This window comes from Mus musculus, chromosome 14 (genome assembly GCF_000001635.26).
Source record: "Mus musculus strain C57BL/6J chromosome 14, GRCm38.p6 C57BL/6J".
Taxonomy (NCBI): domain Eukaryota; kingdom Metazoa; phylum Chordata; class Mammalia; order Rodentia; family Muridae; genus Mus; species Mus musculus.
Window position 1 is genome coordinate 118934221 of NC_000080.6, and position 24097 is coordinate 118958317.

General features: G+C 44.5%; 1 protein-coding gene and 1 pseudogene across 1 annotated transcript in view; both read left to right on the top strand.

Moving 5' to 3' along the window:
- The first annotated feature begins 3711 nt into the window (after window positions 1–3711).
- Window positions 3712–24097, top strand: part of Dnajc3 (DnaJ heat shock protein family (Hsp40) member C3) — a 43771-nt gene continuing 23385 nt past the window's right edge. The window contains exons 1-3 of the mRNA NM_008929.3: window positions 3712–3950; window positions 18889–18999; window positions 23648–23772. Coding sequence (NP_032955.2) covers window positions 3869–3950; window positions 18889–18999; window positions 23648–23772 — 318 coding nt within the window. The 5' untranslated portion in view covers window positions 3712–3868. The remainder of the gene's footprint in view (window positions 3951–18888; window positions 19000–23647; window positions 23773–24097) is intronic.
- On the top strand, window positions 18095–18762 carry Gm4678 (predicted gene 4678; annotated as a pseudogene).

The window sequence follows — 24097 nt, forward strand, 5'->3', positions numbered from 1 at the left end:
ATGGTCCCACCTTGATGATAATGGACTGAACCTCTGAACCTGTAAGCCAGCCCCTACTAAGGTATCATTCCTGATCCTTTCAGTGGTCTGATCCCTATTTGTTACCACTTGCTTCATGTAAGTTCTGCAGTTTAGCTTGCTTCGGTCTCTGCTGCTGTGTCTGTCTTTCCTCTTCTGTTTAGTTTAGTGTGATAATCTCCCAATCACATTGCTTGACCTCTAAAATTTGTCAACAAACATTCCCATGAGGTAAGTTCTTTGCTTGAAACCCTTTGGTAACTTCCTGCTTTCAATATAATATTTAGACTACTTCTGACAGACTAAAAGGTTCCTGACAAGACAGCCCCGGCTCAAGATGGCTTGCTTGAACAGGTTCTTGTGTACGGTGTCGAGGAACAGAGAGCACCCTGAGTTGTGATTGGGTTTCAATGCTAGTTAGACAATGTGATGCTCCTGTGACACTCGACAGAGGCAAGAGGGGCAGCTTCCCCTTGGCCTCCTCCTTGCCCTCCTCCACCTCCTGTTCTTCATCCTACTCCCCCCCCCCCCCACCTCCCCTGAGCATACCGGATTGCGTTCACTAGGTTCCATCTATTGATTGCATCTCATGCCCAGTACTTTGACCTTTCCATGGGCTTAGCCGGATGTGACGTCATCCTCGGAGGTAGCGCTTGCTTTCTACCTCTTGCGGCCAGGTTACATCACTGTACTTTGAGCACCTGGTCCCCTGCTGCAGTGCCATTTTGGGAGGGTGTAGAGCCTCTGGCACATAGGACCTAGCTGGCTAATGTAGGCTTTCAGGGCTTTTAAGGCCTTGACAATTACAGCGTAGCCTTGCTTCCGGTCCTATCTCTGCTTCCTAATTCCACAAGATGACCGAGGACCGTATTCCTCAGGCTTTTATTTCCGCAGCTACCAAGCGCTCCCTGCTCGATGCGCTGATATCCTCTGCGACTGTGAGCTAATCAAGCCTTTCTTCCTTGTCAGGTCTCAGCCGCGAGAGCAGCAGTAGACGTTATTTTTTGTAAAACCATCTTTTCTCAAGGGATACTTTGTGTATTGTAGTTCTTACATACAGGATTTTTAGGTGTTTGCTCAGTGACTGTTAGAGAGGCTCTCAGCACTCCTTGCTATTCACAGTCTACAACACAAATATATTGTTTTAAAAAACAATTCCTTTCCTTAGGAAACTTTTCAGTTCTTTTCAAGGCCAGAAGCATAAGGCACATCGAGGGATCAGACACAAGTGTTTTCACTTTTTCTTTTTTCTCATTCAAGATACTTCAGTGTTTTGTTGGTTCCTTTGGCCAGAAGGTCCTCACTTGTGTGGGGTCTTCACTTGAGGGCAGTGGGCTTGTCTACCACCTTTGCACTCCACCTTATGAGTCATGTGTCTGTGTGTATCTCAAACAAACACATTTCAACAACACCTGACGCTTCTTCATTTTGCTTTTTAAAATTTTTTTTTTTAATTTTGCTCCTATATTTTGCTCTTTAGCAACATCTTTGGACACTACTACAGTTTAGAAGAACATTAACCTGCTTCATAAAACTTCACTGTTGAGGGTTTGGGGTCATACCCAGTCTACAGATGAGGACAATTGATATAATAGCCCTGATTCCCTGAATCTAAATAGTGTGCTTTTCACCAAGGCTCACCAGGGACTCATTTCTTCCAACCAGGAACCATTTCCTTTACATTCTCTCTCTCTCTCTCTCTCTCTCTCTCTCTCTCTCTCTCTCTCTCTCCCAATTTGGTTTTTTGAGACAGGGTTTCTCTGTATAGCCCTGGCTGTTCTGTAACTCACTTTGTAGACCAGCCTCAAACTCAGAAATCCGCCTGCCTCTGCCTCTGCCTCCTGAGTGCTGGGATTAAAGGCATGCACCACCATGCCCGGCACATTCTATTTCTTTGGAACAGAACAAGACCTTTCTTCCTTTTTTCACCCTTTGTAGTGTATCTTCAGGAAATCACAAATATGTTAGGTTTCAAATTTGAGACAAATGGCTGAGGTCCTATTTAACATAGCAAAGTTCTCCCAACATCCCTCAGTCCCTATGTGTTGCAGCTATGGCAGGCAAGTCCAGCCCTTTACTCAGAATTCTCCAGCTTTGGGGCTGGGCTTCCCTTCCTCCAGAGGCGCTTCCCTATATAACCCAGCCGTTTTGGCCAGCCATCTTTCTTTTTCTTTTTGGTAACCTTTGCCCTCTTGGCTGCTGCACCTGGTTCCCTTCCCCCTTTTCTCACACAGCTCAGGGCCATGTCCACTCTCCCAGATGTCTCTATCTCCCTTTTACCTACACCATACCTAAGAGCAGCCACGTCCTTTTTTTCATTCAAAAGTCATCATAATGTGTAAGTCCTTGTAAGCATGAAGTAACACTAAGGTATCAAAAGCTTTGAATAACAAACCCACGTTATTTAGCGATGTGTAAAACGTTGCTGCCATATAGTGTCTGTTCAAACAGAGCAGCTATGGGCGTAACCTACCTGATTAATTTAACGACAATCTTGTCCAAGTTCTTATGTCTTTGAATGAAATAGGCACAGTAAAGAAACCCAAATAGACACTTGGTGGGTGTATAAGAGAAAAGTTTATTCCAAACTAAGGTCATTGCTTGGGAAAGCAGAGGGCTAATACTGAAGACTGAGCAAGTAATGGGTAGGGACTTTGTTATGTAGGGTGAGCTAAAGGCACTGGAAGCATTTTAAGGATGCATCAATAGATACTTAGTCTAGGGCAGGAAATAGCCCCAGAAACCATTAAGCCAACCTAAAAAAAAAAGTGATTCTGGAAGTTTCTTTGGCGAGACTGAGAGGACTGCGGATTTTAAGAGAGCCACCCAGACCAACTGTGAGACTTGGTAGAATGGCTCTTGCATCTCTGATCCACTAGCAGACCTCAATAGTGTCAGGTCCCCCAAGAAATTCCTTTCCCCCAGGTAGGGCATCTAGACAAAAGCCAGCATTCCCTCGGGGTGGTGGTGGTGGTGAAGATAGTTCCTACTTGCTAAGTGGAGTTATTCTCCTATCTCTGGGAAAAGGGACATTTGGCTCTTCCATTAACTTATGACAGTGGGGTCTATTAGCCCGTCAAGGTCCCATATAACCCAGAAGATAAATCCCCACCATCACCCCAGCCCGCGCAGCGCTTCTCTCTGCTTTCCCGAGAGACAGCCTTCGCAGTTTGGAATAAACTTTTTTTTTCCCCTTTTCACCCACGGAGTGGCTATTTGGGTTTCTTCCCCCATTTCATTCAAGAAGTCCAGTCATCTCTCTCGGACGTCCCTGGAGACTTCCTGAGACTCTCTGGCCTTACCAGCCCAGGCGGCGGCGCCTTATCCCCCAACACTACCCGAAGGAATCTGGGCTCGCTCCAGGAACCCGCCGCCCCTGCCAAGCCAGCCCGCGAGGCCGGCCCAGAAGGGCTCTAGGGCCCGCGCATGCGGACTCGGCGGCCGCAGCCCGGCCTCCCCAGCCTCTTCCTCCTCGGCGCTCGGCGGCGGTTTGGAGCCCGCTGACAGCTCCACGACCAGCGGACGCAGCCTCGTCTTGTGCTTCCACGTTATCCTATCAGAGGCGGGGCGGGGCGCCAGCCCCCACAACCAATCAGCGCCAACCACGACCCGGGCGAGCTGGGCCGCTCTGTGGCCAGAAGGAAGGCGATTGGGCGGCGGCGGCGCCCGGGGCGTGGCTCCGCGGGCCCCGCCTACCGCTGTTTTCCGCCGCCGGGCGCCAGCCGCCGCTGAGGCCCGAGCGCTGACCGAGCGAGCGAGCGAGTGGACGGGGCGCTTCGCTGCGGGCTGTTGGCCGCGCGGGCTGCTGGGCCGCGCACCTTCCTGCTCTTCGGCTCAGGCGCCCTTGGACATGGTGGCCCCCGGCTCGGTGGGCAGCCGGCTGGGCGCGGTGTTCCCGTTCCTGCTGGTCCTGGTGGACCTGCAGTACGAAGGTGAGTCCCGCCCTGCTCCCGGGGCGGGCTTCGGGTCCCGGTCCCGGCTGGGAGCGGCGCTCCGGGGCGCGAGGCTGGGTCCGAGCCCGGTTCCGGTTCCGTGGGCTGAGAGGCGGGACTGGCGGGCCGCGCGCGCGAGGCCGGTTTCGGCGGCCTGGGCCAGCGCAGCCGGGAGTCCGGCGTCCGGGGGACCCTGGATCGGGGGTGCCGGGAGGAGGCGAAACGGCGGCATGCACGGGACGGGTCCCGGTTCCGGAGTGGCGGGCCAGGGCCCTTTCCGAAGCCAGTCCCATTCCCTCACGACCCCGCGTCGGGCGCGCAACTTAGGCTGGTGCCTGGAGAAGCCCACCTCTGGGCTCGGAGCTCCCGGCGCCTAACTTGCTGGGCTGGCTGTGGCTTCACAGTTCCCAGCAAGGCGACATTCAACTTTGTCCCCCCACTGACGTTACTTTTTCTAGTCATCGCAAAAAAAAAAAAAAAAAAAAGTCTCTTAAAAAAAAAAATAGGGAGCGCTTACGTTTCACCCTGGGCTCCAGACTGGAATGTTGGCTACTCCCAACAGAATAGCAAAAAATAGAGGCCTGTCCTATCTTGGGTGTCAGAGCGGGGAGGAGTTAGACATTGAAGCCCCAAATGCCCACTGAACTTCCCAACTTGGTTACGGTGCTGTAGTGACATCTGTCCTGGGCACTGCTCTGTACTCATTCCTGTAAGTCTGGGGATAGTTGTCATGGAAAGAGTAAACAGTTGAATATTCCATTTGGAGGGACTGAGGAACTGAAATTGGGAACAGTTTATGATGAAACCATCATAGAAGTCTATGCGGGTTTCTTTCTTTCTTTTTTTTAAAGACATATGCTTAGGTTTTTAACCATTAAAGGTATGGTTTTTGTTGGTTTTGGCTTCCTGATCACCATACGTTCTTTGAACCCCAAATCAGAATGTGTACTGTGGCAATATTGAGACCAATAATTTGATGTTGGAGCCAGCCTCAAAAGTGAGGGGATTGGAATTTGAAGGCCTGGACCACTTTAGTATGGGTCATATGTTCTAACTTTCTTTCATTTTCTAATTCTTTCCATCTGCATTGATTGTGCCCAGTTATCATTAGTGACTTATTTTAGTAACTTAAGGGAAAGTTGTCTATGCTCTACTTAGTGTCGATTTAACTTACTCTCCAGACATGGGAGTGCTTATTTTTGTTTGCCTTACCTCATCCAGGAGCTTGTAGATCAAGCACCTTATTCGAGTTTCTGTTCTTTGCAGGATTAGGACTTTTAGCATTTCATCTCTCTACTGTGGTATTTCTATAAGAAAACTCCGAGTTTTCCCGTCAGGAAAGCACCAGTGGCCTCTCTGAGGAGAAAGCCAGTGTTGCTTTTCCAGGAGTATTACCTGTGCAGAATGGCAGGTGATGGAGAAGGAAAGAGCATTTCTGTAAGCCAGCTCTTATTCCACAGAGATATGTGATAGTCTCTGTGTTACACATCTGGGAGCTGGTGTTCCAAGAGCTTAATGAAAATTTATCTTGGGACTGGAGAAATGGTTAGTGTGTTTGTTGGCCTTGCAGAAGACTGGAGTTGCATTCCTAGTACCAGATCAGGATGCAGTGAGTTAGTTGTAATTACTCACAACTCAGTCTTCTGGTTCCACAAGCACCCAAAGAGGGGTGTGTGTGTGGGTGGGGGGTGGGGAGAGAGGGAGAGAGGTGGGGTATGAGAGAATGAGAGAACACATGCACACACATGAGCCCTTGTGTGTGTGTACACAGAGTAAAGAAAATCTTTAAAAATAAAATTTACCTCTGTATGAAGGTGGGAACAGGAAATTGTACATAGCATTCACTTCAAGCATTTTAAAGTCGGACGGCCGAGCAAAATCAGCCTTTTAAGTTAGCAATAGAAAGTGACAGGGGGGGTGGTTTCCTGGCAGGCTCAGTGTAGTGGTCTTCCCAGGTGTGCTGGCTCATACCTGTGATTTCAGCAATCAAGAAGCTAAGGCAGGAGGATTATCATCAATTAAAGAGTGTTAGGCCACTCTGAGCTACTGTTTACTTTGTCTAAAAACAAACCCAAAACCAAAAGAAAACCCAAGACCAAACAACCCTCCCCTAAACAAAACAGAACAAAAACCAAAAATCCTCAAATACCAAAACCTGCTTTTCCTCCCAAAACAGTGGTTCTCCAGCTTGATTGTATACCAGAATCTCACATAGAATACTTGTAAGAGTTGGGCACACTTACAGAACGTCTGATTTAGTAGGTCTTGATGGAAAGTGAAATTTTCATTTCTGAGAGGATCCCAGATGACCACATTTTGAGAATCACTGGTGTAATAAAGTATCTGTAGGAATTGAATTAGAGGTTATGCTGTTTGTTAGAATTGGTGATGAGGTTATTAAGATACAGAGTAGCAAATTGTTAGCTTCTGTTTTCTTAAATGGCTTAGTTATATCTGGGTCCATTAGCCTCTGTCTTGAGGAGGCATGCAGGTCAGGTGCTGCCACACTGCACTTAAGGCTGCAGAGAGAAGACATAAGGGAGAGTTCTGTGAGAACAGGAAACGTGAAACACAGTTTCGTACTGTAGAGATGGAGTGGCACACCTCAGTGGCCTGCTTTTTTCCTGATTTAAACTGGGCTTTTCTGTTGTAATCCACAGGAGGGAAGCATATATCATTGGCTGACTCTTCAAATTTCCTTTCTGAGAGGTTTTGAAAGAAAGCTAGAGCAGGAGAAATAGAATTTTTGAGTAGAAAGAAAATTGTAGGGACTGGAGGTGGCCCTGTTAAGAGGCTGCCAGCATCGCACAAGCAGCTCCAGGGAGCCGAGGTGCCGGGGTGCCTTCTCTCTCACACTAGAGAGACACACGTGAGATCCAAGCAGAGGAAGACATCTTAGCACTCTCACATTACAAATAAGATTATTTCATTTTATTGCTAGTGGCTTGGTGAGTTGAGTATGAATACAGACAAAAAACATTTTGTTGTCTTAGTTTTCTTTTTCTCTTGACCTATATCACATTTCCTGTTCTCATAGAACTTTCCCTTATGTCTTCTCTCTCCAGCCATAAGTGCAGTGTGGCACCACCTGACCTGCATGTGTCCTCAAAACTAAGGTCAATGAACCCAGTTATAACTAACCACCACCCCACCCCCAGGGTCACACTGTGCAGCCTTGTCTGCCCTGGAACTCACTGTGTAGACCAGGCTGGCCTCTAACTCTGCCTCTGCTGGGATTAAAGGTGTGTGCCACCTTGGTAGACTGGGAACCAGTTTTTAAAATTTTTTTATTTTTTTATTTTTATTTTTTTAATAGTATGTATTTTAATAGCAAACTTACAGGAACAGCACAGAAGACAGACAACATTAAAAGCCCTTATTTGCATGAGGACATCTCAGAAAAGGATAGTGAGTGGTGGAATCTACTGGGTGCTAACAATGCTACAGACACTGTTTATTGCCACCAACAAGGAATTTAATTAATTTTTTAAAAAATCCAAATGCTGGCATTGTCCAGAAAATGTTAACATGTTTATTTATAATTGCTATGAAGTTGAAATGTGTTCACTGGAACAGTTTGCTTGCATTAATGCTTTCCATCTTGCATTTATATTAAAAATTCACACACAAATAAACATGGAAAAACGCCAATACCCGATGCTGTCCCCTATGTTTCCACTCGCAATCATATACTTAGGTACCTTTGACCCCATTGGGGTTGGGGTGGGGAACTACTGACAACAACAACAAGAAGAAAAACAATTTCTTGAGAATGAAATGTTTCCCCTCATAGTGACTCTTAAGCATGTTCTCCGCGTGTGTGGCGGGCTAGCTGGATATCTTTTGGCATAATTGCTGCATGTTTGGTGTGGATAGCACAGTTTGGTCCTTTCAGAAGGGCCAACCAGCTAGGCCTCACTTGCCTCCTGCAAATCACCAGTAGTCGCACGCTGGAAGCGCAGGTCTGTTTTGAAGTCCTGAGCACTTTCTCGCACCAGACGCTAACAGGGGAGCCTGTGAGTCAGAAGCTCAGTGGCCTTCTGAGAGCGTCTGCTGTGCCACCGTACCAGGCCTGTAACGCTGTACCATGAGGTTTCTTCACCCCTCTAGTAGAGGGTGCACTCTGTGGCGAGGCTTTTGTAGCCAGTTGTTTCCTCAGTGCTTTAGCACCGGTGGATCTGCAGGCCTTGTGTGTTTTGTCTGCTTTACTGGAGCCACCCACGGTTTGGACACCTCCTTCCCCTGTACTGTGGCTGGCCAGAGCTCAGCAAGCAAGAGGCAGCGCTGTTAGAGAGCTGTGTGCATCGGACACCAGGAAGCCAGTTTTTAATTCACTGAATAAATATATGATTAAACCATATATTTTGGCCATCATGGGAAAAGATTTGAAAGTCTTTGCAAACAAAAGGTTGTAATAGATTTTATTTAAACCGATAAATTAACAGTATATTTGACCTTTTGTATGATTTCTTTGGTATTAGTTAAATATGAAGAGAAAAATTTAAATGCATGATTTTAATAGTTTATATAATCAGATGGTCAGATAACTTCCTAAAATTATTTTGAACTGTTTCGCAAGGTAGATTATAAGGTTAGCAGCAGTGTCAGCGTTTAGCTCATCCCACCAGCTGGCGTTGGCTGAGAGGATGCATGGGATTGCAGTTGCCTCCATTCTGTGGGGCAGACTTGCTCTAAGATGAGATGCCCTGGAGCAAGTAGGTTTTATTTTCCCATGTGAAGTTTTTTGTTTGTTTGTTTGTTTTTGTTTTGTTTTGTTTGTTTTTGAGACAGGGTTTCTCTGTGTAGGCCTGGCTGTCCTGGAACTCACTCTGTAGACCAGGCTGGCCACGAACTCAGAAATTCACCTGCTTCTGCCTCCCAAATGCTGGGATTAAAGGCTGGCACCACCAAACCCGGCCTCCCATGTGAAGTTAATGGTGATTCAGTTCAGTTTCTATTGTCATGATCTTTTAACTATTTGGGGTGTGTGTGTGTGTGTGTGTGTGTGTGTGTGTGTGTGGTGTTGAGACAGGGTCTCACTCTTTAGCCCAGGCTAGTCTGGATGGACTCTGGAATTTGATATGCATATCAGGATTGGCTCAGGCTTGTGGTGGTCCTCTCCCCTCCGCCTTCTGAGTATTGGCATTACAGGCTTGCCCCACTACACCTGCTTTCTTTGGATTTATTAATGAACAGTTTAACTTTGTTTACATAGAAATTCCCTGGAACCCAATCACCTGCCCTTCATAACTCAATTCTTTATTTTTTCAATCTTAGCTTTATTTGCTTTCTGTATCTTTAGAAACTAGCTCTTTTAACATTGCTAAATATGATGAGCTAGTTGCTTGGAGTCTTGGAATATAAGAAAAGACTCATGTGTCAGCTAAGGTTAAGCTATATGGTGCTGTGGTGAGGTATACAAAATAAATATGTTGAGGCTAGAGAGAAGGCTTAGAGGTTAAGAGCACTGACTGCTTTTCCAAAGGTCCTGAGTTCAATTCCCAGCAACCACATGGTGGCTCACAACCATCTGTAATGGGATCTGACGCCCTCTTCTGGTGTGTCAGAAGACAGCTACAGTGTATCCATATAAATAAAATAAAGTCTTAAAAAAATAACTGTGTTACCTTAGAGTTGACAAAACAGGGACCATAAGACAGGCTTTGGGGAACCATCCTTACCTTTTATCTGTTTTCTTCAAGCTTAGGGGGCCATCACGACAACCATGTTATTACAAACACATTCTTATGTTTTTCTGCTCTTGTATTCTTTGGCTTTCCTTACCCAGCAGATCCCCAAGCCCAGTAAATTTAAGTTTGTTTTATGTACCTAAAGGATAAACACAGATGGAGAAAACCAGCCTGATTGTTAGTCTCCTTTTAAGCCCCTGAGCCTCAATCTCAACTGCACACTCAGTGTTGCTTGTACTCTAATTCTTCAGTCTGCCTGTTCTTGAAAAATCAGTGACTTTAAACCTTGCCCTGAAATATCCAAGTCCAGCTTAAGTTTAATTCCCTTTCTCTTACTCCCTCACCTCCCCCCCCCAACCCCCCACACACACACACAGGATTTCATTGTGTTGCCTTGGCTGTCCTGGAGCTCTGTAGACCAGGCTGCCTCTCTGACTCCGGAGTGCTGGGATTAAAGTTGTGGGTTACCACCAACTGGCTTTATTCATTCTTAACAACAACAACAACAACAACAACAACAACAACTGAGTTGGAGGAGGTTGAGGGCAGGGCAGAGTTGGGCTGTGTGTTAGCACAGTGTGTGGAGGCCGGATGAAAACTTGCAGGAGCTGGGTCTCTTGCTCCATCATGTGGTATGGGGTCCAGGGATTAAGTTCAAGTCCACCAGGCTTGGTGGCAAAGTGCCTTTAGTCACAGAGCCAGCCTGAAGGCTGGCCTCCACTTAAGTCATTCTAAGATGGTGTCTTTGTTGAGGAGGAGAACAACATCTTTTTTCTTTTTTTCCACAACACAATTCTGGCTCTTATCTCCATCTCTGCCCACATTCCTCACCAGTCTGAGGAGTTTTAGCTGGATTAGTAGTTTGGATTTTGAGAAGTCCTAGGTCACTTAACTTGGTTTGGTCTTTAAAAATAAAAGTCGTTCAGGCTGGTTATGAACTTGCATTGTTTCCCAGGCAGGTTTCATGCTCAGCATCCTGTCTTAGCTTGGCCTCTGGTGGGTTGGAGGCATGTGAAAAGGAAGGGCTTTCTTCAGACAAGTTGTTTCTCTCTTTTGCCATCACTTCTCCCCTCCAGCATTGCAACATGCCCTTTGCATCTACCGAGTCTCCAACATTCATCATTTGCCCCTGAAGCTACTGAGTTGTATTTTGGTTCTCCTGGTAATACACTTTTATTTATTTATTTATTTTAAAGATTCTATTTATTTTATGTGTGTGGGTATTTTGCCTACATATATGTCTGTACAACATGTGTGTGCCTTGTTTTCTTCTGTCGCAATCCTCAGAGAATAACACTATTAGTTAGTCTATCTTTTTTCCTACTCTTCCTCTTTACACTGTTGACCCCTGATTGACAGGAGAAACCTGCTCAGTCAGGGCTCATTCGGAAATTACTTGATACTTGATTGTCTTATCTCTTGGAAAATAGTGCTCACACAACGTGTAGCAATGTAATAAAAATTGTGGCTCAGAATAGAGTATAGATGTTGTAAGACGGCCAACAATCTATAAGGAACCTTTTTTAGACATTAGTGTCTTGATGGATCATTTAGGATCAGTTATTAGTAATTGGACTTGGTAATTATATGTGTTATAGACTTAATTTGAAGACATATTCAAGTAGGAAGGCAAATATTCATTTAATTTAATAAATATTGAGTGCTCACCATATGTAATACACTGAACTATGTGATGTTCATAGAGGAATAGTTTCTGCTCTCTGACTTGCTTTTCATTAATGCTGGGCTAAGGGTGGATCAGAGTTGTAAGAGACAGGCTAACTGTGAAGAGCAGTGTGTTGAGAAGCAGTGTGTCCTGCAAAGCAAGTGTGCATTTGTGAGTATGGGAATGCATAGTACAGGGGGAGCTAGAGGACTCCTGCTCTTGCCAGGCGGGTGCAGAGGTGCACAGTGGAGGCAGCGCTGTACAGGACCTGTTTGGTTTTGGTTGCTTGTTTCTTCGTACCCTGTGGTTTTGAAGATAGAACCTAGGACCTTTTTCCCCTAAGCTAAGCTACATCCCTAGTCCCGGGACAGAATCTTGAGGAGTGGGAATTTTCGAGGTGGGCAGTTGGGAAGGGCTGCTCCATGGAACAGTGATGTGAACGCAGGAGGCAGGAGGACATACAGTACGTTCTGTGAAGTACAACCAATCCGCTTTGCTGTAAGAGCAGAAAGCATGTAGTGGAGGAAGGATGACGGTAATGACCCGGGACCAGCATCAGGGAACATGGGCCTCAAGTGTGTTCTCTGCCTTTAAACTTGGAGGGTTGTCGTGATGACCCAGTAATATGAAAACAAAAGGATTGTTCTGGATGCAGCATGGAGTAAGGGCTTGGGAGAAGGTAAGACTGGAGTTGGGAACCTCTGGAGAGTAAAAGGGCTCTCCAGCTCTCCCAGCCTGTAGACGGCTGCATGTTCTAGTACAGAAACAGTGGCTGAAGTGTACCAAAGGAATTACAGTTTTCTCTGCATAGTTATTGGGGAGTCATGAGAATTTGCATAGACAGAGTACTAAGTTACATAACCAAATAGAAATTTGATTGAATAAAATTATAAATATAGATCAAAGGTTTACTCTGAAGGGATGGGGAAATGAGAAATGTCTCCTTCAGATGAGATTAGATTTGTTCAGAGTGGTATGGTCATAAACTAAGTGTTTCTTTCCGTTGTAGAAAACAAAAGAAATGTAAAGAGTATCCAATATTTAGGGGCAATGTGTAGTATAATGTGACATAGCAGTTGAAAAGAACATTACAAATGCATTCTTGGCTCCCACTGGACTTAAGAATGAACCTACAGTGCTGAAATACTGCTACATGAGAAGACTCTTACATGTGTGGAAAATAGACGTGGGCTTTGGAAATGGATTGTTTGGCAGTCATTGTGAATCTATGGCCAGAACTGTCAATTATTTGAGCCTCAGTTATTTCAGTAATAAGAGTATGAAAGATGTTTACATCCTGGAGTTGGGAAAATTAAATTAGCTAAACACGCAGAAGTACCTAGTGCATGGTAGGTTTATTTAAACACAGAAGTATCTAATGCATGGTAGGTTTATTTAAACACAGAAGTACCTAGTCCATGCTAGGTTTATTTGCACACAGAAGTACCTAGTCCATGCTAGGCTTTTAGTTCTTTTTGTTTGTTTGTTTGTTTGTTTGTTTGTTTTTCAAGACAGGGTTTCTCTGTGTAGCCCTGGCTGTCCTGGAACTCATTTTGTAGACCAGGCTGGCCTCAAACTCAGAAATCTGTCTGCCTCTGCCTCGAGAGTGTTGGGATTAAAGGTGTGCGCCACCATGCCCCGCTAGGCTTTTAGTTCTTATGTTACTTGTTTCCTTCTTGGTCATTGTTATGGATGGATCAGGAAATCATCTTCCTGTTTTTGGAGACAGGTTCTTACTGTATAGCCTAAGCTGGCTTTGAACTCATGAAAGCCCCTTGATTCAGCCAATCAAGTGCTGGGATTACAAGTGTGCAGCACTGGGCCTGGCTTCCTTTTCCTAGTGGTTTATCTCATACTTTTACTTCCTCACTTGAGAAATTGAGAACTTTGATTTGTTTCTATCTCCGAGAGAATATAACAGGGAAATGTTTGAAATCTTCATGCAAAGGTTGCTGTAAATGACACGTGCCCCAGCTTGTCCTCAGTGTTCACATCTGGGTTCTGGTGTGGGCCCTGAGGCAGAGGTAGTCTTTGGCTCAGTCAGGGCTTTCACCATGATTGACCCTGGGTCATTTTCTAGTCTAATCTACTACAGTTTTGTACACTCCACTCTCTTGCATTAGTGATGTACATTCTTTTTTATTTTAGGTAGGAAGTATAAATGTTTTTGGGTATAATTTATATTAGAAATTACCTTTAAAAGATCAAAATTTAGAGGTAAGAACTAGGGTAGGGGATAGTTTAGTGGTGTAGTTGCCTAGTGTGTATAAGGTTTGAGTGTGATGCCTAGGACTATACAACAAAGACAAACTATATTACCAACATGTCCTGTTGGTAATATATTATGACATAATATAACAATTCTATTATACTTTTTTCTATTATACTTTCAACCTATAGTTCAATAATGTTTCATGACTTTTAAGCAATTAAAATCTATTTTTAGTTGTATCTGTTTGAGTACGGTTGTATATGTGCCATGGTGCCCTCTGATGGTCAGAGAACAACTTGTGGGAGCCAAACTTCAGTCACTACAGTTAGTGACAAGTGCCTTTTCTCTAAGTAAGCCATCTCATCAAATATTTATAATAGTAATAATTTGTAAACAAAACATTCTTTAGTTTACTTCGCTAATTTAAAAATATAAATAGTATATTAACATACTTTTGCTGTAAAAAAGTGATCAGTACAGCAGATGCATTATCTTTTGAAAGCATAAATAAAATCTGTATAATGGATCCAGCATGCTGTCTTTAGTTTACATCACCACAGTACTCTCTATTCATATCTGACTCCAGTCTGTCTTTCACATTGCAGTCAAAGTAATCTTTTAAAAATACAAATTAGACTTTCACTTTCTTGTAAAACCCATTCTAGGGGCTTCCTTTATCACTTACATAAAAATCTAAATTTTGCTCCCTAGCTTGCAGTTTGATCTGTTTGTCCATGTTCTTTGTCCTTCCCTCCTTGCTGTCTGTAGCTTTATCTAGTTTCCTGGAAGTTGAGTTTTTCCCTAAGAGGCGAGGCTCGTTGCAGTGGTTTGGTTGCTTGGATGTGATTTTGGCGTGTGTCCTTCAGCGTTACTCTCCACTCCTGTTACTGTTGTTTTAGCGTAGACATTCTGCCCTTGGGAGCTGCCTTTGAGTACTGTATTAATGACTCCTTTCCTCGGGCATTTTGTCACCTAGCATCAGATTGGCACTTACTAAATTATCTTGTTTATTTCTTGTATCCATTGCATCCTTGCTGCTAGAGCTGAGTTTAAATAGCTGTTGAGACCTTTTGAATCTGTGTATATACATTTTAAACAACTAAAAAAAAATACATGTGGTACTAGTTTTGTTTTCTTTCTAAGTGTTAAGCTATGTAAGAATTGGCTTTATAGATGCCTGTATGTTTCAGAAGTATGGAGTACCAGTCAGTCTGAGGACTGATTTTGTAAAGGTGATTTTTCTGGCTGTGGTACTTTATATTTGTTTTAGCACAGTTTGAAGCACTCAGTACTTGGAGTCCATCCATGGCACAATTCAGAGAGTGTGGTTGAATGTTGTTTCTCAGAGTCCACTAAGCTAAACTTCCCTGGGTCTGCCAGTGTGTCACTCCTTACTCATCTGTGTACATGAGATGTCGGCCTAGTTGCCATATGCCACCTCTCCACTGTAAGCCCCAGGTTTGCTTCCCTTCAGAAAGTCTTCCTTAGTTTCTGATCTGTGTCATCTCATACACTATAGTTAGATGTATCATACTCAGATTTTCTTTCACTGTTTTTATTAGATATTTTCTTCATTTACATTTCAAATGCTATTCCAAAAGTCCCCTATGCCCTCCCCCGCCCTGCTCCCCTACCCACCCCTCCCACTTCTTGGCCCTGGCCTTCCCCTGTACTGGAGCATATAAAGTTTGCAAGACCAAGGGGCCCTGGCCGACAAGGCCATCTTCTGCTACATATGCACCAGCTCTGGGGGTACTGATTAGTTCATATTGTTGTTCCACCTATAGGGTTGCAGACCCCTTCAGCTCTTGGGTACTTTCTCTAGCTCCTACATTGGGGGCCCCTGTGTTCCATCCTATAGATGACTGTGAGCATCCACTTCTGTATTTGCCAGGCACTGGTAAAGCCTCACACGAGACAGCTATATCAGGGTCCTTTCAGCAAAATCTTGCTGTCATATGCAATAGTGTCTGCGTTGGGTGGCTGATTATAGGATGGACCTCCAGGTGGGACAGTCTCTGGATGGTCCATCCTTTCATCTTAGTTCCAAACTTTGTCTCTGCAACTCCTTCCACGGATATTTTATTCCCTATTCTAGGGAGGAATGAAGTATCCACGCGTTGGTCTTCCTTCTTGATTTTCTTGTGTTTTGGAAGTTGTATCTTGGGTATTCTAGGTTTCTGAGCTAATATTCACTTATCAGTGAGTACATATCAAGTGACTTCTTTTGTGATTGGGTTACCTCACTCAGGATGATATCCTCCAGATACATCCATTTGCCCAAGAATTTCATAAATTCATTCTTTTTAATAGCTGAGTAGTACTCCATTGTGTAAATGTACCACATTTTCTGTATCGATTCCTCTGTTGAGGGACATCTGGGTTCTTTCCAGCTTCTGGCTGTTATAAATAAGGCTGCTATGAACATAGTGGAACATGTGTCCTTCTTACCGGTTGGGATATCTTCTGGGTATGTGCCCAGGAGAGGTATTGCTGGATCTACCGGTAGTACTATGTCCAGTTTTCACACACAGATTCCTTGTCGAGTTAAGAAATATTGTTATTGAATTTACAGAAGTAGCTATGTTGCCATTAAATCAGATGACTCATTGTACTTTTGGAGTTTATGAAGGTCAGATAGGGAGCATAAAGATGAATGTTCCAATTCTGTTTACATAAATATGTAATATCAGATTGCTTGTATGCTGTAAAAAACTAGAAGAGAAGAAAAAAGTGCTTTATAGTTTTTAAACGGTAGAGTGAGCTTCCTTAGACAAAGAAGGGGAAGCGGCTTCAGGTAAAAGGTTGAGAAGGAACTGGATCCAAACATGCCCCCACTATAGATGCTAGTATCCGGTACTCACTGATGCCCCAGTGTTCACAGGCGAACTTGGTGAGACTGCAGTTTGAATTCTGCAATCTTCACACTTTGATGGCTGATTTTAGCTAGCCCAGCTTTGTGACTGCTAAGGTGGGGGTGGGGTGATTATTCTAGAGTTGTTATGGAAACCCACAGGATGGCTTAGTTGGGACATTCTTCTCTAAGTACTTGAGTGCATAGAAAAGAGTCATCCCTTATCGCAGCCCTTGTTTCATCATTTCTGCCATTATGGTCAAATGTAGGAGATGTCAATGTGTTGTGACAGTCAGCCAAAGTGGTAGTCTAACCAGTGTTGACCAGAGTGGTCTACAGGGCATGGGAGGACAGGAAACAATCAGCAGGCGCAGATTACAGTGCCAGTCAGCTAATGTGCATGGATGTGTGGACGATGCTGTGAGTTGTGAAGTTAGATCTTTGAGTGTGCATTGTCCTTGTTGGGAGGTGGTTCAGGGCTGAGGCTGCCCGATTGCTGAGGGGCTGGGGCAGAGAACCAGGAAGTCTCCTTCCTGCAGTTCTCTCTAGCTCCTTTTACTGACAAACACAACATTGTCCTCACAGTAAAGGAGGAATGCCTGAACACTCTAGTGAATAATGGCAGTGCAACCCTTGAAAAAGGGATTCTGAGTAAAGAGAGTTTATAGATAATTGGCCTACTTAGTCAGATTCTTCTATTTAAAGTATCTGATAGGCTCCATTTTCACCAAGAGTAAGATCCAAAGCAGGGCATACAGGGCTTTGTGTTTGATTTCATATTGTTCGTTTTGTGGCTCTTCTGTAGGTATCCAGATCTCCTCGCCATCTCTGGGCAGCATGGACTTAAGGCCTTTGCCTTAGCTGGGCCTTGTGGGAAAGTTCCTTCTCCTGTCTGCATGTCGGACTTCTTACTTTCTCCATGTCAGCTTCCCAAGGAAGGCTGCCTTGGACATTCCGTCTATGAGTGGCCTCTCCCTGTTGACCCTTCACGTCATTTGTTCTATTCCAGAGTCATTTTACCTGATATTCTGTATAGCTTACTGTTCATTGTGTCTGTCTCCCACTGTAATGTCTGCTACTGGGGGGACTCAAGGGGGAGGACTCACTCATCCCAGAACTGTGCCTGCTATCTTGTGGATGCTCAGTAAGTAACTGAATGTCATAGCGGACTGTCCGCTATCCATTCGTTAAGGTGAGAGGTTCTAGCATAGCAAAGCAGTTTTTGTTAGAATGTAATATGTGTCTGAGTTCATATTTGTGCATGAGCGTGTATGCAGGTGCACATGCATGTGTGGCATGTGTATATGTGTATATGTGTACTCGTGTGTCTGTCTATTCATGTGCGTGTGGAAGCAAGCCAGAGGTTAATGTTAGGTGTTATCCTTAACCCTGCTTTAGATTTTATTTTCTGAGGCTGGTTCTCACAGAGTGGAGAGCCTTCTCTCTGGTTTGTTACCAGCCAGCTTGCCGGAGGCTCCTGTTTCTTCCATGCCCTCCTGGTGTTTTTGTGGTAGCTGGGATCCACTCTGGTCCTCAGGCTTGCATAATACCTGGGCCATCAGCCAGCTTTAACAAAGTGGTACTGACTGATTATCCAGAATAGCTTCACCAATACTGTAGTCTATTTCTCTTTTATTCTGTGTACTGGTTTTATTCTTTCATTGGCTGAGTTGAATATAGGTATATTTTGGGAGATTTTTACTTGCTATAAAATGAAACAGCTTCGTCCAATATGGCGGCACCCAGTGGCAGTGTGAACTGTGAAGAGTTCGCCTAGTTCCAGGAATTACTCAAGGTGATGAGGACAATTGATTGCAGAATAGTACATGAATTAAACACTACGGTTCCAACAGCTTCCTTTGCAGGGAAAATCGATGCCAGCCAAACCTGTAAACAGCTGTATGAGTCTTTGTTGGCAGCTCATGTCAGTAGGGACAGAGTTATAAAGAACTGTATTGCCCAGACCTCAGCAGTAGTAAAAAGTCTCCGAGAAGAGAGAAAAGAACCTGGATGACTTAATGTTATTAAAGCGACTTAGAAAAGAACAGACAAAGTTGAAATGAATGCAGTCAGAACTAAATGTCGAAGTGGTCAATGACAGAAGCTGGAAGGTGTTTAATGAACGCTGAGTTCACTTCAAGCCTCCAAAGAATGAGTAGAGAGAGTTTTTTTAAAAGCCCCGGTCATCTCATTGCCTGGGCATGACAGATGTCGGCAGGGCCAGGTTCCGAGGGTGGTCTCTGAGCGAGCAGGCTGAGGCCTTTGGTTGGTTCAGCCCCATTCAGCCAAGACCTCAAGTCTAATTCTCATAATTATAAAATAATCAATTGCTACTTTATACTGATTCTGTAAAAAATGTTTTGTAACTATTAAAATAATTTTCTGAAAAACAAAACAAAACAAAAAAACCCCAAAAAAGTGAAACAGCTTCTATGACTTTTATTGGGTTTCATCTTGGTTCATGGAAAGTTAACTTATTATCCTGTTACTCAACTTATTATCCTGTTACTCTTCAGGCGCTGAGTGTGGAGTAAATGCGGATGTGGAGAAGCATCTTGAATTGGGGAAGAAATTACTCGCAGCCGGACAGCTAGCCGACGCCTTATCACAGTTTCACGCTGCAGTTGGTTGGTATCCTAACCCTGATCACTCGGTTGCTCTCTTATGAGTTCTAGTCAGAACTTCCATTTTGGAACACTTCAACCATTATTACTTGTTAAATAAACCATTAAACATATTTTCAGGGTTCTGGGTGAATTAGATTAATAAACAGACACTCATGAATGCATATGTCTCTAACAGAAGAGGTAACCGAGGATGCTGGAGGGAAGGCTCAGTGGTCAAGAGCATGTACTGCTCTTCCACAGGACCTAAGGTTAAGTCACAGTGCCCATGACTGTTGGCTTAAACTACCTGTCACTCGAGCTGCCGAGTACTGGCCTCCACTGCACACACACATACACAGACACACAGACACACAGACACACACACACACACACACACAAATGCACGCACACAGGCACACACCACACACACACACACACACACACATACACAAATGTACGCACACAGGCACACACCACACATACACATACACATACACACACACACACACACACACACACACACAAATGTATGCACATGGGCACACACCACACATACACACACATATACACAAATGTACGCACACAGGCACACACCACACATACACATACACATACACACACACACACACACACACACAAATGTATGCACATGGGCACACACCACACATACACACACATATACACAAATGTACGCACACAGGCACACACCACACATACACACACACACACACACACACACACACACACAAATGTATGCACATGGGCACACACCACACATACACACACACACACACACACAAATGTACGCACACAGGCACACACCACACATACACACACACACACACACACACACACAAATGTATGCACATGGGCACACACCACACATACACACACACACACACACACACACACACACAAATGTACGCACACAGGCACACACGCGCACACACACACACATACACATGCACACAGTCTTTAGAGTGTAAAGACATTTATAAAAACAGGTAACTGTATGAACTAACCGGTACCCCCCAGAGCTGTGTCTCTAGCTGCATATGTAGCAGAGGATGGCCTAGTTGCCCATCAAAGGGAGGAGAGACCCCTTGGTCTTGTGAAGATCATATGCCCCAGTATAGGGGAACGCCAGAGCCAGGAAGCGGGAGTGGGTGTGTTGGGGAGCAGGGTTGGGGGATAGCATTTGAAATGTAAATGAAGAAAATATCTAATAAAAAAAAAAAAACAGGTAACTGAGGCTTACTCATGTTAAACATAACATAACATTAAACATAACTTAAGATTTTGACAATTTGATAAACTGTTCTGCAGTGGGAGTAGTAACTGTAGAGACTCGTAATTGGTTAAATGTAGAGGATAAGGGACTGTTGACTGCTCAGCTGTAAGTGGGACTCCTTTATCTTTATCCCTGGATTTACCGCACCTGTTGGAGATTTCAGGTGTGGGGAGGTGTCATGAGGTGCCCCCGCTTTCTGAGCACTGAGAGGCATTTAGTGGTTGCCAGGAGAAGGAGAGACATTCTTGAGTGGTGTTGCCACTGGCTAAGGAGTCTGTTCTTCTGTAAACCATCTGTTGTTAGCCAATCCAGGACCTATAACAACCCTTGAGAGCCTCACTGGGTCGCAAGACATGAAGGTGGAGGAGGGAGGATGGGGAGATGAAGGTGAGTGAATGTCTGCTGAATGGAATCTGCACACAGCATCTCTGTGTGGCAAATGTCATGATAAAGCGCATTGTGTTATAGCATAAAGCATCCAGCAAGAACCAAGACATTCTTCCGTCGTTCCCTGCCTTCTTAGGCAGATTTCACATAGCGTGCTATACTTTGGGGTTATCAATATAGTCATTTCTGTGATTTTTATTTTATTTTTTTGAGATTTGAAATTTTTCTAGTTCATTGATTCTTCAGTATTAGTCAGATTCTAGTTGTCCCTTATGGTGTTTCTCTTGGGTGACTTTTCTTTCTTTCTGTAACATCAGCTATTATGACTTCTAAAGAAAAGAGGTGAGTCTTTGCTAGCCTGGAACTTACTAAGTCACCCAAATTGACCTGCAACTCACAGAGCTCTCCTGCCTCTGCATGCTGGCATTAAACACGGTCGGTATCATGCCCAGCTGGCGTTAAACATGGTCTGTATCATGCCCGGTTGGGAAGCTTTCCCTGTATGACTTACGGGATCACTGTTAAACTAGGTCTTTCGATAGGACTTTGCTCAGAGTCGTCTTTTATTTACTTCTTTTCCCCTTGGTTTGTGGTGGTAAAGGCTGGTTATTCAGTTAATTCCCACCAAGTACAGTTCCCAGAAGAATCAGCCACTCCTGTTCACTTTAAAGACAGAAATGCAGGTAGGCTTTAGTTTGGCATTATTTTTCTTTGCAAATTCTTTTATTTACTGTCATCTGTCTGTCTGTCTACCTGCCTGTCATCCATCCATCCATCCATCCATCCATCCATCCATCCATCCATCTATCTGTGTGGGTGAGTGTGTGCCTGTCTCAGTGAGAGTGTGGGTAGATGAGGGACAGCTTGTGGGAGTTGGTTCTCCCTCCACTGTGTGGCTCAGGCTATCAACCTTGGCATTGGGTCTTTTTTTTTACTGAGCCTTCTTGTAGGCCCCATCTCATGCTTTTCTTAAACTCTGATTTTTATTGATATCTTTAGAGTAACAGTAGACACACATTTTCACCTTGTCCTCTTTTGGTAGCACTGTGGCATTACCTGTCCAGGTTTGTAAGGTAATGAGGATAAGGAACCCTTGGGTCTGAAATCCTTTCCCTGGTAGCTCTTACAGGGTGTCCTAGGTGTGTGGCGTGGATGACTGAGCAAGTGGTCACCTGTGTATTTGTATGGCACTGGGTATTGAACGCAAGGCCTGTGTGCTAGGCAAGTTCTTGCTTTAACCCTGACCTACCCCATCATCCCTAAGGTTGTAAATTAATGAAGGGCTGTCTGAAATGTTAGATTTCCTCATTTTTCTGCAAAGAAAACCAGTATTACACATCCTAGATTTTTTTGTCCAGTACACAATAAAACAGCAAACAAATTTTGACATGTAATTGACTATGTCATGGAAAGCTCATCACATGGGAGCCTCCCTGTGAAATGAGGGCACAGACACTGCTGTTCAGATATGACAGGGACAAGGAGTCCAGTGTCTTTCCAAAGGGAATAATCAAGGTTAAAGACTGCAAACTTCTTTTTAAACTTTTTAAATGTGCTTATGTATGTGTACTATGCATATACTGTCTGTGGAGGCCAGAAAAGGGTGTTGGAATACCTGGAGCTGGACTCAGAGGCATTTGTGAGTCATCTGAACCAAACTTGGTCCTCTGAAGAGCCACTTGTGCGCGTAACTACTGAGCCGGCTCTGTAGCCCTGTGAACCTCTTGGGTACGGTTTTGTTCTCCCTTCTATTGCTTCTCAGTGAATGAGTGAATGAATGAAGACTTTGACCTAGTTTGAGCTGGCTGGAGCAAGAATAAAGATTTACATATCCACGAGAAGGGGTCAGTCTTAGTGCTCCCCACTGCCAGAGTTTACAGCGTTGGCTGAGCATGGTGGTGCATGCCGGTAATTCCAGCTTGGGAGGCAGAGCTAGGAGGATCTCTGTGAGTTCTAGGACCACACAGAGAGACTGTCTCAAACACAATACAATTTATAAATAACATTGATTATAATTTACCTTCTTTAGGTTTTTCTTCAAAAATGATGGTCTTTGTTAGGGCCAAGTCACCCATACTTGAATTGTTTGATGCTCTAAGGAAGAACTTCAATCTCGTTCTCTTGTTCAGTTTTCTTTTTTCTCTTCTCTTCTCTTCTCTTCTCTTCTCTTCTCTTCTCTTCTCTTCTCTTCTCTTCTCTTCTCTTCTCTTCTCTTCTCTCTTCTTTCTTTCTTTCTTTCTTTTCTTTTCTTTTCTTTTCTTTTCTTTCTTTTTTTAAAATTTTTTTTCTCCTTACACTGCCCCCTCTTTTCCCCGCCCTGCCCCGCGCCCCAGAGCTTTGTTCAGTTTTCTAATTATTTTGTATTATTGTGCTGTCTCCCTACCGCCAAACTCAGTCTGATACAAGCTAGAATCTTCTCAGAGAGGGGAATCTGTTGAGAAACTTCCCGCCAGGCTGGACTGTGGGCAAGCTTGTAAGGTATTTCTTGATTGATGTGTGATGTAGGAGGGGCCAACTCAGTGTGGGTGGTGCCACCCCGGCCTGGTGGTCCTGGATGTTATAAGAGTGCAGGCTGTGGCACATGCCTTTAATCTCAGCACTTGGGAGGCAGAGGCAGGTGGATTTCAGAGTTCAAGGCCAGCCTGGTCTACAGAGTGAGTTCCAGGACAGCCAGGGATACACAGAGAAACCCTGTCTTGGGAAAAACAAAGAGTGCAGGCTGAGCAAGCCATCAGGAACAAGTCAGCAAGCAGCAGCCCTGCATGGCCTCTGCTGCAGTTCCTCCAGGTCCCTGCCTTGACTTCCATTAGTGATTGATTGTGACCTGAGAGTTGTAAACGGAAATGATCTCTTTCTTCCCCTCTGCCTCCCAAGTGCTGGGATTAGAGTGGTGTGCTTCCATCGCTCGTCTGCCATTCTTAGTAAACTTGTAAACTGTAATTTTCTCAGGCTTTGTCAAAAGCAGCTAATATTTATTCTTTTATTTTTCAGATGGTGACCCCGATAACTATATCGCATACTATAGGAGAGCTACCGTCTTCTTAGCCATGGGAAAATCCAAAGCAGCGCTGCCCGACCTCACCAAAGTGATTGCGCTGAAGATGGACTTTACTGCCGTGAGTTCTAAGTTCACCAAGCTTGCTCAGGGGGAGCTTAAGGGGACTGGCAGGGGTAACCTGGTTCCTGAAGTGAGTATTGGCACCTGGGGCATTACTGGAGGATTTCAGATCCAGACCTGTCACTTGTTCGTCAGTGTCACATGGCTATACATAGCCAGCTGGGAGAATCCCTGGAGCTTGAGAACTGTAGCCAGATGGTGTCTCAGTAGCGGCAGCAAGTAATAGCAAAACTCAAAGTGCTGTTGGCATTAGCAGTCTGTATGGATACTGCTTGTGTTGGCACAGGGGACAGAGGCATGCACATCTCTTCCTAGTCCTCCCA